The 16260-nt window shown below is 50.6% G+C and overlaps 1 protein-coding gene across 2 annotated transcripts in view; it reads right to left on the reverse strand.

The window, feature by feature from the left end:
* Positions 1 to 4254: 4254 nt before the first annotated feature.
* Positions 4255 to 16260, reverse strand: part of PDE10A (phosphodiesterase 10A) — a 192835-nt gene continuing 180829 nt past the window's right edge. For both annotated transcript variants that reach the window (XM_090280712.1, XM_090280711.1), the window contains exons 19-22: positions 10242 to 10353; positions 8913 to 8993; positions 6193 to 6281; positions 4255 to 4835 (exon numbers count right to left, since the gene is read on the reverse strand). In XM_090280712.1, the coding sequence (XP_090136838.1) occupies positions 4718 to 4835; positions 6193 to 6281; positions 8913 to 8993; positions 10242 to 10353 (400 nt within the window). In that variant the 3' untranslated portion in view covers positions 4255 to 4717. The remainder of the gene's footprint in view (positions 4836 to 6192; positions 6282 to 8912; positions 8994 to 10241; positions 10354 to 16260) is intronic.

Consider the following 16260-nt stretch of genomic DNA (forward strand, 5'->3'; position numbering starts at 1 on the left):
ATTCAAAATGCTGCATTTCCAAAATTTTGGTAACTGTTTCACAGTGTTTGGAGTGGGCACATTATTTCAGACGGGGCAGTGGTTGGGCCCGGCACCAGGCAGGGCCGTCACGTAGCACTGCCTCCTGCAGGAACAGCTCTTGGCCCTTCGGTGGCAGTGACCGAGCGCACGGGACGTCCCCGCGCCGTGGCTCTGTGGAAAGCAGTGTCCCACCTGTCCCTCACGCAGGCCACCGGGGCCGGCAGCCAGGGCCGCGACGCCCACCACAGCGTGGCATGTCAGGCGGGCTAGAGTACTCGAAAATACGCTTTTAAAACATGATTGACAAACAACTGCAATGAGACAGTCCATTTACACTTCGGCAGAGAGACAGTAGCTCGCAGGCCGGAGCTGAGCCGGCCGTGGGACAGCGGCCTCCCTGCGCCGCCGTCCGCCCGAGGCCCTGGGGACCCCACCTGGGCCGGGCAGGGCTGGCGGGGCCGGGGCTGCCAGTCACACCCCCCACCCCCCCGCCCCCCACTGCAAAGCATGGTCACGGTCACGGAAGAGCTTAGCATTTGAGCGAAGAGAGTGATGCTCCTTCAGATTTTAAACCTGTTTCTTGGGCAGCATCTCTGTGTTTCTCTCTGTCCCATCTTTTAATGATTCAGAACCAGACCAGCACGGGAATGCATCTGATGCTTCAAACAATCAAAACGCCCAGTTAAAAAAAAAGACAGAAAACAGAAAGTGTACTTCCTGGATTGGGGAGCACTCATTAATTAGAACTTAGGATGAGTCTTTAAAGAAACTGGCAAAATGAGTATCAGGATGAATAGTTCTGCAAATGTCAAAATGTCACGGCCAGGTGCCGCTCACAAGCGTGGACAAAACACCCGCCGGCATACTGGGCTGGTTTACACTTCACAGCAATTTAAAACCCAGGCGGAAACTTGCAAGAGGAGGGAGGCGCTAAGCTGACTAAATCAATGCCTTGAAAGAATTAAATCCTAAATCAGCCCCGTGTAGAAAGCAAAGACATGTCAGAAATATATAAAGATAGAAATTATTTTCAAAATTGAACTCATGCATCTGTGCCTAAAGCCCAGCAAAGTCACGTCGTAACCGGTCACAGATCTTAGGAGCCGCAGGAAAGGAGCGTGGGCAGCTCACTGGTGGCGGTCACGGAGGCGACTGCAAAGCAAAGCAAATCAAAGACAGAAGCCCGGCAGGAGGGACAGGCCCCGTCCCTTCCACTCGGGAACCTGCACGGACGATGTGGCCCCGTCCTCCGTTACACTGAAGCAAGAAGAACGAAAGAAGAACCGCGGGAAGAAAGATGAAAGAGCTCAGTGTTTCAGGTAAAGGCACGGCCAAGGCGCGGTGAGGAATTCAGTCCTGGTTAAAGCTCAGACCTTAACTTCGAGTTCAGAGACTAGAACGTAATATCAAAACTAAGTTTGCTTTTAAAAACCCAGGTAGCGAAGGACGGGAGTGGCTTGGCCGCGCGGCGTACAAACATGTCTGCTGTGCTAGATCATTCCGATGGAGCAAAATCCACTGAAACTGGCTGTACAAAAGTGTTTAAAAATCTAAAAATCATGCTAAAAAGAGGAAACCTACACTGCACAAGTCTCGTTCCGAGGGAGCTCTGTTTTGCCGCCGTGAACAGTCAGCCGGCGGGGTGCCGTCCGCACAAGGGACAGTCAGAAAGGAGGGGACGCAGGTTCCGCACGTGCGCCTTGGAACTAACCATCCCTGGGAGACAGGGCCCCATCCTGCCCCGGGAAAAGGGCCCTTCCTGAAAGTTACTTTGCAAATCCAGCGCATTTCTTTCACGTTTGCCAAATTAATTAAACCACAGTCAGCTACTAACGAATAAGATGCTTGCATTTTTCAGACTGTCATTCCACTGCCCACGTTCTGTATTTCATGTCATTGGCATGCGTTTCCAAGGAAATTTCTAGTTAAAAGACACACTCACTTTCTCTGAAACAATAATGGAATAACTGCATTTGATAATAAAAACTGTGCCTGTTATAAATCACACAGCCAGAGAAAATGTCAGCAAATCAAACATTTTACCAATACTTAGGGCTGATTATCAAGTTTATCGACTGAACAGAAAAATTTAGCCCAACAGAAAATACCAGCCTAGTGAGAAACCCATCTAAACTTTTGGTAATAAAAACCATCTGCCTTTTTAAGAAAAGATTTGGGGACAAAGATGAGCACGCAACCATGAAGCTTGTCTGCTAAACACATCTGCCAAAATAATAGAAAAATATTCCTAATTGCACTTTTCCTCAAAAACAGATTATTAACTAAACATCACCTCATCCTGGGGCCATTTTAGATCTATGATTCCTAAGTAAATCTTACACATGGTAAGAGCAATATTAATAGTTTACATTAGAATATAGTCCTTGGCTCAAACTTTGTTTTTACTATGACAATATTTCATAAGAAATCAACCGGCCAGTAAATCTGTACACAGTTCTTTGGGAAACTGTTTAGAGGTCACGTAACACACCTGGCTATATAGAAATAAGAGAATATTCTGTAATAATCTACCAGAACAACCACCTTCAAATGCAAAATAGCCATCAGACCCCCCCACGAACTATTTTCTATATCCAAAAGTAGAATCCATGCACTCTCTTACCATCAACCCTTAAAATCAGACGATCTTAAATGATATTCAACACCCCCACCCCTGCTCCCCCGACCCCCGCAACTCAGTCCCCAAGTGAATTAGGCGACTAAATCCACCTTTGTGATTGGCGTTGAATTTGATGGGCAAGTTTCATAAATTTAGATGCCAAAAAAATATGAAACTTTAAAAAATTCAGTTCCATGAAAACACTAACATGAAAAAAGGTGCTTCCTAGTCAGCTCTTTATCAAACACTATTATATTTTTCCACACCAAAAAAATCACTCTCTTTGAAGAATGCAGCTGACTTTTACTTTTCATGGATGCGCTTACTTCTCTCTCTCACACGCATTTATGCATGTGTACATACATGTGTATATCGACATACATGCGCGCACGTGTGTGCCTAGCCAGAGTGGTATGTCTCTCTCTCGTTTCCCTGCTGTTTAATAGCAGCAGCAGCCGGGGCTCCGTGGAGGGAGGATGCAACCCTCAGAAGCCCAGAAGGAAACCGAGCGCATGGTGTTAAGTAGGAACAATGTTTACGTGCAGGTCTCTTTGCTGCAACTTAAACAAACCATGTTGTAGGAACGGCTGACTCATTATTGCAAAACCCAGGCTCCTATGAACAACACTGTGTACGGTATTGAGTATGGAGAAGAATATTTTTAAATGTATTTGATTGAAGGTATTATTCCAGTTTCCCGCCGCATCAATAGCGGGTTTGTTATGGATCGGCCTGTCACATTCTGAGGCTCGAGGAATCCCTGCAGGTCGGGACTCACCACAAGTTCAGGTTCGGAGGTCACTGTGTCACTGTGCTCAAAACCTTAATCGCATTAACAGGCAGCGGGATTCCCCTCGGCTTACAGCCCCCGTAGGAAGGGGCCCACGCTGTCGCCTCCAGATATGTTCTCTGAATGTGGACACTGTGGAGCAACGACCCAGCAGACACCCCCCAGCAGACACGGGCGTGAGCAGGGCAGGGCGCAGAACCCGGCCCCCCTCCCTCCCCGGCCCGGACGCGACCTCCCGCAGGAGACCGAGGGGGGACCCGGGAGGCGGTGCAGCCGGGGAAGGAAAGCCGCAGGCAACGGAGTCTACGGTCTATCGGGCCTTCGGGAGAAGAGAGCGCTGACGGAATGTGCAGAATGAACCTTGCGTTTTGAATGTGACCCTGAAATTCTGCAGTGACACAAAGTGGAAATTTAAAGAAATCATTATTCAAAATTCACATTTTTCATCCATAGGGCTTGTCCATTAAAAAACTCATCAGCCTTGCTCTTATTTTGTTCTTTGTGCAAAACGATTGGTGAATTGGCCAAGACTGCCATGAAAGGGTTCTTAAAACCTTCTCTGACCTCCTCTGAACTGATGAGGGGACCCCAGCGATCGGTCACAGGGGCGGCCGCAGCTCGTCCCACGTCTGCCGCCGCCGTCAGTACTGGGTCTGCGCGCCTCGGCCCGGAGCACAGGCAGAAGCCACGCGTTGGACGCGACTCCGAGGCCATCGGCTCTGAGACAGGACCCTGGTTCCCCTCCCCGACTGCAGAAGGATGCCCAACACTGCAGCCCCTGTGACACCTGTCCCGAGGCCGGCTGCCACACTGCACACTGCTGACAGCAGGTCACACACAGACATTCACGATGGCAAAGTGTAAAAACTCCTATTTATAACCAGCGACCCAAAGCCACCCTGGCATGAAGCCCAAGCACATCGTCACCATAGTACCATTTGAAACCCTCCCTAGAGATGCGACAGGGAAGCACCCTGGGGACTGACTGCTGTCCGTGCCTGGCCGGCCTCGGCGGCGTCCGCCTGGTGGCGAAGGCCGCTCCCAAGTCCAGAGCAGGCCCGTGGACGCGGACTTCTGGCCCCAGGCATCCTGCCGGGCCACCGTCGGGGACAGGGACGCATCACTGCTGAGACTGGCAGGGGGTCGTCTGCGGGCGGATTTACGTGATGTGACCTTCTGGACAAGGCTGGCCTCCCGGTTTCTGGGTGTAGGTTCCCCCACAAAAATAAAAGGAAGAAGTCACAGAAGCAAGACGAGCGTCTGCAGGCGGGACGGCCCGGGGGCCATCAGTCATCAATCTTGACAGGCAGCGTCTCCGAGGTCCCGGGTGCCACCGGCTGCGAGGACAGCCACACCGCGCTCTCCTCCCCGCGGATCACCTTCTCCCACTGGCTGAGGTTGTTCCTAGGAGACAAGATGCAGAGGGGGCGCCGCTGAAGCGCGGGTCCCGGGCTGCGTTCCCACAGTGGCTGCCCCGCCCTGTAGCACCCACCACTCCGCGCTGGGCCAGTGGTGCCATCCTGCCTCTGACCACCGCTACCTGGCTGGGGCCGGCAGCTCAGGGTCCCCAAAAGAGCCTCAGACCACCAAAGCCTGTGGCTCCCGGTCCCCGATGGCGAGGGCAGAAGGGGGGTGAGGCTCAGGACAGGTGGCTCGGCGCTGGTCAGAAGGAGGGCCAAGGAGATGCACCACCGGGTTACTGCTGGGACACGCGGGTCAGCGACAGGAAGTGGGGACAGTCAGGGACCTTAGGAACAGCCAGGGCCCCTGAGCTCCACAGGGCGCCCCTGCCACGTGACCCTGGAGGCCCGCTGTGCCCACTGGGTCATATATAAAAAGTCACCAGGAGTCACCCTGGCACGGACTTCTGAATTTCCCTGTCCCAGTAAAGCCACACCTGTGCTCTGGGGACTTCTGGTCTCAAGGCAGCCTTGAGTCTCCCCCATGCTTCCCGCCCTTCCCTCTCGGTTTCTGCACCGCCTCTGTGGCGGCCTCGGAATCCCCGCAGCGGGGTGATGGCCACCCTGCGGGGCCCCTGTCTCACCCAGCCCCGTGGTTACGGACAGCAGGCTGACAGCTGTCAGAGGGGCGGGGCCATGGGCTGGGTGAGCAGGGCGAACAGAGTGAGCGGGGACACACACACGCGCACACACACACACACACACACACACACCATCCTAGACACAGACCGCAGTGTGGCCACGGTCAGGAGGAAGGCGGGGGGGGGGGGGGGGGGGCAGAAGAGGGTCCAGGGGGTAAGCGGTGTGGGATGGAGACCTGACTTGGGGAGGGGAACCCACACTACAGTACGCAGCCGCTGGGTCACAGAGCCGGACCCCCGAAACCTGTATACCTTTATGAACCCACGTGACCCCCAATCAATTCAATAAAAATCTAAAACTAAAAGAAAAGCTGGCGGAAGGTTATGGGGACATCGGAAGACAGAAGAGGGAGCAGATGGCCTCGTGGCTTTGGGGAGGAAAACAACAAAGAGGAGAGAGGTCCCCGCAAGGCACCCCTGCCACGCGCAGCCGCGCCTTGTGCGGCTCAGGCCCAGCCCCGCTCCTAACGGCGGCCCAGCCGAGCAGACGCTGCTTCGGGGCTTTTACACGCGGTACCAGGCGGGCGCGGGGCGGGGCTGATCCATTGCTTCCCCGCGGAGGGACGGCCTGCGCCATACCCCTGACCTGTGCGCGGCACCCAGGCCCGCGCGGTGCGCGCCACGGGGACTCGGAGGGGAGAGCTGGCACCCCTGTCCTACCTGCAGGCCCGCAGCAGGGGCTCCGTGGGCGGGAAGATCCGCATGAGCGTGGTGTAGCAGGGGATGGCCACCGCGTTGTAGAACCCGAGCTGCGGCGACACCGGGGTGGGGAGAGACAGCGGGTTAGCGCCCGCGCGGCCCCGAGCTCCGCCCGCGCGCCCTGGGCCCCAGCCTCACTGTGAAATCAAAGGGTCCGTCGCGCCTGGGACGCGGGGGCTCAGGGAACACTGTCCCAGTGCGTTTAAAACCGCGCCCCGCGCGTCCTAGGAGCGAGACGCAGGGAAGTGCAGAGCATCACCAAAGTCACTGGAACACCGAGTGCAGCACTCAGGGAGGTCCGCCTCCAGGGGGTCTCGGGGCGACGCAGGCGCTGCTCCTCTCCGCGGTCAGGTGTGCCCCCCGCCCCCGCAGGCGCCGGAATCTGCCACCCCGCCGCCACTCGGGGACCCCATGCTCAGGAATCGCAGTGGGGTGCTGTTTGCTGGCACCCTGCCAGCTTCGGGGACCTTGTTTGGTCTCCTGAGATTGCCTGTGTCCCCATTGTCTTTACCACAGTTCTCGCAGTAGGTCGAAATCCAGTTTTTCAGCTGTGGCACTTTTTAAAAACAGATGAAGGAACATTTTTATTAGGAATTCTGGGCCAGCAGCAGATAAATGAAGCTAGCTCAGACGGGCCTGCGGAAGGACAGATGTGTTAACAAAAGTCCTGCCGGGCTCTGAGCCATCTGATTGTCAAGCTGAAGGAGCTGCCCAAGCGGTGACAACATGGACAAAGGACACTGGCCCCTGAGGCCAGGTGATGGCCAAACCAGGGCCTACCAATACTTTTTGAAAAGTGGCCTTCAGTAAGCTGTGCCCAAGGGTCTGCAAGGGCGAACCCCACTCGGCTCCTCCCTGCCAGCCTCGCAGCCTTAGCAGGACCAAGCCCACGCTGCCGTCCTGAACGTCACGGCTCACGCGGGGACTTGCTTACTTTAATATTTAGCAGACCTCCTGGAGCAGAAGCTCTCGAGAGAAAGCATGTACTGGAAAGTAGCGTATCTTATTATTGTAGCAAAGAGTAATTTCATGGTAATCACAATTTAGAAGCAAGATGGCTGGTAAAATATCAGTTGGCCGCAGAAGCAGTTTATCTAACACTCTCTCACACTGTAAGTGACTCTGCAATTTTGGCAGAAACAAGCTGTCCTCGTCGTTACACAGCACTGGCGCACGGCCCAGTCCCTGACAACAGCCCCAGCTCTCCGCGGCGCCTCCTGTCGGGGTGACTGCGTAACTACCTGGAAAGAAGCAGGTCCCTGTCCTGCGTTACATAATCAGATATGTTACGAGTGCATGAACAGCCAAGTACAGAGGGATCAAACAATAAGAGTAAAGACCACGTGGAGGATGTGCCGCACCCTGAGGATGGGGAAAGACTGTCACCGTGGGACGGGACAGCAGACCAGACGCCCAGCGGGAGGGTCTGATCACTGACCGCACTTTAGAGAAAGCGCCCTAAACCGCGGTGGGGAGCAACTGAACTCTGAGGACAAACACACGCTGCCCCTTGCCACACCGACACCTTGTGGGTGTAAACACCTGTCCTAACAGTTAATTAAGCTAAGTAGGAAAATCTGAGAACTTATTCAAAACCATCATCCTGTTCCTGGCTTGAATGGCTCAGTGGATTGAGCGCCGGCCTGTGAACCAAAGCGTCGCCGGTTCGAGTCCCAGTCCGGGCACAGGCCTGGGTTGCACATCAGGTCCCCAGTTGGGGGCGCACGAGAGGCAATCACACGTGGATGTTTCTCTCCCATTCTCCCTCCCTTCCCTTTGCTCTAAAAATAAATAAGTAAAATATATTTTTTTTAAAATAGATCATCCTGTGAATTTTCTGAAATTATCTCTACCCTGAATTCTATATGATAATTATTCGTCCATAACTAACTTTCTTTTGGTGACGTTAGGGGATTGGTAAAGAGGCCGTAATCTTGAAAAATTTACTAGACCACACATGTACATGTGGGAAATGAACAAGGCCCGAGAACTCTCAAAACAAAAGAATTAACATAGACTTCGTATTTTTATGTATATCTCCTGTGGAGGGAAAAATTAATGTCAATTTATGATGAGACAAAACTAAAAATGCACTGAGACACTATGCATTATTTGTTGGGAAAATCAGACCTCATCAAAATCTATAACGTTACCCTCCAAAAAGTATCGTCATATATTCAATGACAAAATATTTCCTGCTTGTTAAGAAAGTGTGAACTCTCAAACTCATCCATCGCCTCTACCTCAAGCTGAAAACGCACGCCTGCTGCTGCCTGGTGGGGAGGGCTCCCGGGGGTCCTCGGCTCTGTCCTCTGACCACCAGCCCTCCCTGCCCACCCCGCGGCCATACCCTCGGCTTCTGGGGTCGGTCGGCAGCCCCGGGAGCAAAACCAGAGCTCAGGGATCCCAGCGGAGAAACAAACTCCCTGTCGGAACGCACAGACCCGCTACCATTAGTGAGACCCCCGAGAGCGCCTGGGCGCAGGAGGTCCCTGGCAGGCGCTGACGGGCAAGGCCGCAGGTGGTTTCTCCTGGCTCTCGGCACCTTGGAGACACAGCACTACAGTCTCCACACTAATGCCCGGGCCCGAGATGGCCCCTGCACTGTGCACAAAGCACAGGATGGTGCCGGCTTGTTCCTCACGGGTGACTTTAGGGCCACCTTACGGCACGGGTCGTACCTGGCCTTGTGGGACTTCATCCTTCTTGTCCCTGTCCATCATAGGGATGGGCTGGATCCCCAGCTTCTTCATCTCGTCGCCCTGAAAGAGGCGGGAACAATCATGCTTTCTCAACTTGCAGACAGTTTATAAAATCATGGCACTAAGGAGTTTTCCCTTTATTTACACATTTTCTCCAAAACAATCATGTCTTCGGCACCTGACACAACAAAAAGCCAACACAGCAATCACCTAGCATGTCACCATTTGGTTTCTATCCAGAGTCCCCTCCACTGAATGCCCAGAATCCTGGCTGCCTCTCTGGGTTTCGTTTAGCAGAAGCTGGAAGTTATACTAAGAGGAGATACAGTTAACAGTGAAGAGAAGGAAGAACAGAACACAGAACAGCTTCCAGGCCGTTTCCCTACTTGTTTTTACACGATTTTTGTGTGCAGGACTGGGTGCAGCGAAGCGTTAACAGCAATTCTGACCCAGAACGCGTTAGTGCAGATGCCGTATGGGGGGCCACGCGGCACGGCTGGCCACGCAGCATCATAAAGGTTACAATTACAGACACTTATGAAGAGTTACTGTGTGGCAGGCTCTGGGCTAAGTAACCTATGCACATCCTACCCTTCACGTCTCATGAAATATCATGTGTTAGTCTCTGAATGTGCAGGGACCCAGCTACAGGTGGGTTAATTGGAACCAGGGGATTCTCTTCTGCTTACTCGTGGATAATTCAGAAAGTAAACTCAGGACGGAAACACACATTTCTGATCACGTAGATAACTCCGTCAAGAAAAGGCATTCAACGACCGAGTCATTTACACGCCAGGAGCGTCAGGAATTTGCTGCTGGACTGACTATTTGGTACATTGGCACGGGCTGGCATGTCCGTGGTCCGAGACGACCATGCTCTCGAATTTCTAACTGCGGGCATGTGAAGCCCGTGATGCGGGGGTCCCTCCAAACGCTCGTTCAGCGCCCACCCCCAAAGGAGGAGCCGTGATGATTTTCGAGTGAATGAGCAAAAGCTCCTGTGAAATAAGGAGAACTGCTGTACTAGCGTTTGGTGAAGAAGTCCCTGGGCGCGCTCAGCTGAGACCAGAGAACTCGCACACGCACACACGCACACACGCACACACGCGCAAGTCGGGAGCAATAACTGGTCTCACTCTTTATCTGTGTGAACGCCAAGTGCATCGTTGTGTGGTCGGCTGTAGATTTTGAAATAACTTGCAACGTGAGCAGCTAACATAGGGTCACTAAGTCGCCCACATATTCGTTTTCCCGTCATGTTTCCCATTTCTTCATAGTATCTAATTCATGTCAAAACCAAGGACGTACCTCAGCCCAGAATTCCGCATATATGTCATTGGCCGTCAACTTCGTCACTGGCCACAGCTTTGTCACAGAGCAAAGGTCGCAGGCGGTCATCATCAAGCCGATGACGCGGTCCCTGGAACACAGGAGCACAGAACTGGTCGGCACCCGCTTGCTACTCTAAGGCCCTGTAGGGCGGGAGCGAGGCTGTGGCGTGGGCGTGGGCGCTGCTTGTGACCGGTGAGGTGGCACCCGAGCGCGGCGCGGCTGACGGGCAGGGAAGGACAGTGGTTTCTAGAGCAGCGTGGCTGTGGGGGTGGGAACATCGGGCATCGTTCTCCTCTCCTAGCCCCACGAGGACCAGAGCACGTGTCCCCATCACCACCCCTAAACCTGCAGGTGACCTTGACCGCCACGGACCAGCTTCCCCTTCTCGAGGGATCTGGGAGGAACCCGTGAAGGAAAGGCCGGTCCCAGTCCTTCACCTTCTGGGAGGGAATTCTAAGGTGCACAGAAACCAAGCGCCCCCTTCGAGGCCACGAAAGACTGAGCAGAGTCCTGTCCTGTCCCCACATCCAGGGACCAGGGGACAGGTGCCAGCCCCAGACACCTTGGAAACCCCGCCTCCCGACCGGCAGGAGCCGCTTTTCAGTTGCTCTGCACTCACAGCTGTGTGTCCATGTCTGACTTTTTAAAAAATGAGGCTTGGTTTCATCCAGCCTCTTGAAGAAAAAGAAAAATTGCTTGAAGCTCTCAAACAGACGTGTGTCATCACTGTAATGGATTTGGTCCAATGCCACGTGCTGACCCTAAGTGACCTCTGCACGTACTGGCAGCACCAAGGACTGGTCACTAAGGACGTGTAACTTCCGTGAAGCGAACGGCATCACTTAAAGGCACATCACCAGGAAAGAGGCACCACTGTGCTATGCATGAGGCGTGGCCTCCCAGGCGCGTCTACATTCTGGGGAGTCTCAGGGACCCACTCCCGCCCACGGCTGCCTTCCTCCCGATGTCCACAGACACGGCCCGGGTGCTGCCTGTGCTGACCTGGGGGACACACAGAAGGGGCCCCGCCTTCCCCCCGGGGAGGACTTTCTGCCACAGCTGCTGCGCGAAGATGCCTGGGTACCAGGGGGACCCCGCTGGTCCTCTCGTCCGTGACTTGATGCCAGCCAGTCGCAAGGCTCCTCTGTTTCCCATCAGACCGTTTCTTTGAGCCCACCTGCCTGGTTCAGTGATCCGCTCCGACCTCATTTTTCATAAAGACACATGTCAAAAGCACAGCCTGTCTCTCACGGGGCCGCTGGGTTACTCAGCGCCCTGCCCGTGACCACAGCAGGTGCCAGGGGCATGTGCGGATCCCTTCACGTGATCAGGGAACTCGACATATTTTTGATGAGGTAGTTTCCGAAGCACTTTGTGGTTCAAAGAAAGAATATTTAGTTCTGGATTTGGGCTTCCGAAGTAACAGCTATATTATCTGTCTGCTCGACAGGTAAATCAATTCATTTAAACAGAAATAGTAACATGAAAAAAGCTATTATTCTGTTTGCAGATAATTATGTCATGACATTGAAATAATTCAGATGCATTCAATCTATAGTTACCAAAAAAAACTGACTAAATATTCTTGTAAGCTTTATCTCATAAATATTTCTTACCCCATAAACCCACGAAACAAAAAGCACGTTAGGAACGTCATGCTGTGAGACACCTGGGCCCGCGTTCTCGCTGGGCGCGCCCCACGGGAGCAGGCTAGGGCTGGAGAGACGCTGACCTAGCTGTCATCTGGGTTTCACTGTCAAAGCTACTTAGACAAAACAATTTAACGGTGGTGATTTTACTGTTAGCCAGTAAGTAAAGTAAATCTATATTTACTACTTCTAATAAATAAAGTTACTAATCTTTTGCTCTTAATAACAAATTAGTTACAACTTTTCCAGTTCTGTTTCTAAATTGTTTAAAGTTATTAGTCAAGTGTTTAATATCATATCCCTTCTTTGATGTGCACCTAAGTCTAAATTAAGAGGACTCTGGGAGAATTGGAACAAAGGAACATCTCTGAAGGGCACAAATAGTCCCTGGATTCAGTCAAAATAAAATAATAAATTTAACTCATGACTTTGAGCACCTCTATGGCCGAAATTTCTGGAAAGTAAATGAAAGGTGAAGATTATCTTAGCAGATATGGGTGATAAATTCCAACAGTTACAATAATTAAAAAGTATGATCAGAGTTAAGAATTAGATAGTTAGTATTTAGATGACTTAAGGAGTCCCAAGAATTGATCAAGTTTATATAAAAAATGAATTCGATTCAGTGGAAAAATGAATTATTAATTAACTGGTATTGATTCAGCACATCTGGAAGAAATAGTTATAGTCATAAAATGTTAACTCCAGAATAATTAAGCTCTAAGATAAAAATTAAAACTATACAGACACATAAAGAAGATTTTAAGTACTCTTCATATAACCTGAAAGACAAGGAAGGCCTCCTTAAGCAAGATAGGAAACCAGATTTGATGAAAACAAATCACAGACTTGGCCTCATGAAATTAAATTTATTTGTATTCAAAAGAAAATCCAGACAAGGAAACGAAAGGAAAAATATACAAATGGAACTACATCAAACTGAAATGTTTTTGCGCAGCAAAGGAAACATCAACAAAATAAAAAGACAACCCGTGAAAATGGGGAACACATTCGCCATACATTTGAAAAGAGGTTAATATCCAAAATTTATAAAGAACTTAAAAAACGCAACACCAAAAAAACAAACAATCCAACTGGAAAATGGGCAAAGAACCTGAACAGACACTTCTCCAAAGAGGACACGCAGACGGCCAACAGACATATGAAAAGATAATCAATGTCACTAATCATCAGAGAAATGCAAATTAAAACCACAACGAGACGTCACCTCACGCCTGTCAGCACGGCCATCATCAGTAAATCAGCAAAGTGCTGGCGAGGACGCGGAGAAAAGGGAGCCCTGGTGCCCTGCTGGTGGGAACGCAGCCTGGGGCGGCCGCTGTGGGAAGGAAGCGGTGTGGAGATCCCTCAAAAAATTACAAATGGATCTACCTTTCAACCCGGCTACCCCACTTCTGGGAATACATCTGAAGGAACCCAAAACACTAATCTGAAAGCACACAAGCACCCTAAGTTCATTGCAGGACTGTTTGCGGTCACCAAGTGCCCCTCGGCCGATGAGTGGGTAAAACGCTGTGGGGCATCTACACAGCGGAGTGCTACTAACTCAGCTGTAAAAGGAGGAGTTTTACCCTTCGCGAGCGCGTGGAAGGACCTGGGGAGCTCCCTGTGCTGAGTGACATAAGCTGGTCAGAGAATGACAAGTGCCGTGTGACCACACTCACGTGCGGGATCTAATGAACACGCTGGACTGACAAGCAAGATACAGAGACAGACTCGTAGGCGGAGAGCAGGTGCCAGCTGAGGGGGGAGGGGAGGAAGGGAGTGGGGGGATCCACAGAAAGGAAACAGGACTCGTGGACGTGGACAACGGTGTGGAGACTGTGGGGAGGGGGTGCAGGGTGATAAATGGTAACGGGAAAAGTGCAATAAAAAATAAAAATACAAAAATATATAAACAAGAGGAAATAAAAGAAAATCTGAATATATTAGGCTGGCCAAAATTTTCTGTAAATGGCTCTAGTAGCGCTTAGCTGTCTTTAACTTCATTTGAAACAATTTTGTTAGATTGTATCGTGACAGCTGTCCTATCAGCATTCATTAATAAGAAAACGTAAGGCAGGAAAACATGGGACAGACTGACAGGGACCAGAGGGGAGAGGGGATAATGCTGGAAAGAAGGGGAAGGGGCCAGCCAGGGAGCATGTAGGGACGACCCACAGTCACGGACACCAGGGTGGGGACTGCCTGTGGCAGACGGCCGGGGATGGGCGGAGAAGGGCAAAGAGAGAAAGGTTAGGACAACTGTAATAGAATAACAAGTAAAAAAATGATTTAATTTTTAAAAAAGCCATAGATTTCTCTAGGTAAATTAGGCCCTGAGAAAATTATCAGATTATACAGACTTATATTTTCATACTTTAGAGTGTTAAAAAGGGAAAATTTAAGAAATAAAATAGTCCCTCCGAAAAAAAATTGGTGAATTTTTGTGTAGCCATTTTAATATCAAAGATGGAAGAAAATACACATTTTTGATATATCATGCTTTATTATTTCAAGAAAGGAAAAAACGCAGCTGAGACGCAGAAGAAGACCGTGCTGCGTACGGAGGAGGTGCTGGGACCGACTGAACGTGTCAGAAGGGGTCTGGGAAGCTTCGTGCTGGAGATTCTCGCCGGGTGATGCTCCGTGGTCGGGTCGACCAGCTGATGTTGACAGCGATCGGATCGAGACATGAATTGAGAACAATCAATGTTATACCCCATGGGAGACAGCTGACGTACTCAGAATATCCAAATCAATAAAGTTATTGGTGAAAATGAGAAATGTGCCTTTTATCTTATGGAAAAAAACTCAATGAACTTTTTGGCCAACCCAGTAATTTCTGAAAATCGCCTAAAGAAAGTAATTGTAACATATAACAGAGAAAATTTCAATATCCTCAACAAAAATATACTTTGCCAACTGACTTACAAAAAAGGTAAACAATTCAGCAAAAATAAGCAAAAGGCAGGAAGAGGCGAATGCACGGAAGGAGACGCAGGGAACGGAGCGGACACGGACCGCCCTCAGGTGCAGGGAGCTTCCAGGGAACAAACAGCACGTTCGGTGGAAGCCGTTCTCACCCACGGGAGAGGGGTGCAAATTTCCCGTCTTTCTAAAAAAGGTCATGTGTGTATGCATTTCTAGTAACATATGCGTATGCTATATGTTTTTTAAAGAACCACTATGTAATACCGTATAGGCAAGAGTTACTGCAGCATTAGTTATAATGCAAAATTCTAGAAAGATCTACCCACCTGTGACAGGTTTAAAAAATCTTTAAATAGTTCAGAGGTATATAACTCTGAAAAAAGAAATGCACCTGGCAAAATACATTTTTGTTTTAAAGAGTGTAACACGTGTGTCCATATACACACGTGTACTGTGTGCACACCCAGAGCTTTGAATAAACAGAAACACACATGGGCTCAGGGCGCACTGGGTCCGTTGTCCGTACGGAAGTAGAAGAACAGAATGTTATTCTTCTTCCTACATACATCCCTGCGTTCTTCAAATTGCTAAAACAAACGGAAATCACCTTAAAGTTAGTTGTCAAAAATACCTTCATCATTCATAACTATACACCCCTAACACGCACAGATGTATGCATTAATCACCAAATATCATTTTCAATTATATTTTTAAATTTTCTACCTTATAATAATTAATTAATTATTGTATTCATTTTACTAAAGACCTGCGCAGAAAACCTCGGCACCAGTTACATGACTCTCATTTACAATCTAAGCGTAAATGCACCCGCATGGGTTTCGGCAAGTGAAGGGCACCTGAGCAAAGGCCTGCACCCCGAGTCTTGTCATCACAGTAAGGAGGGGAACGGGCACCAGCACTTCTGTGCGTGGGTGTCAGTGCAAGACCTACACACACGACCTGCTGTGGGCACAGAGGCCAGAGGGTGGTGCATCGCATTTGTCCCTGAGACAGAGGTAGGCCAGAGCAAGCTGGGGGGACCCCTAGGGCCCTCCAGGACACGGACCCCTCCCGCGACCCTGCCTAGGCCCTGGCACTGTGTGCAGACTGCCCTCGGTGAGAAGGAGCTATCTTTGTACTGACTTCCTTACAGAAGGTTCCCCTAAATTGTAAGATCTAAGCTCCTTTGATGAAGGTGCCGCTTCATCAAAGGCACGATGTCATTACGACACACGCGGGTCTTACTCCTGAAGAGGTAACGTTATTACATGTCCAAGGCATGTGGAGACCTAGCTGTGTGTGCGTGCATAGGGCACCTCAGTGAATTGTTGCTCAGAACGAGAGGTTATGAATTTGTACTGAACGGCCACAGAGCGGGCACGCAACGCACCTGGGCAAAGACGAGAGACCCA

The sequence above is a fragment of the Furipterus horrens genome, unplaced genomic scaffold (genome assembly GCF_987537825.1).
Source record: "Furipterus horrens unplaced genomic scaffold, mFurHor1.1.pri manual_scaffold_6, whole genome shotgun sequence".
NCBI classification, from domain to species: domain Eukaryota; kingdom Metazoa; phylum Chordata; class Mammalia; order Chiroptera; family Furipteridae; genus Furipterus; species Furipterus horrens.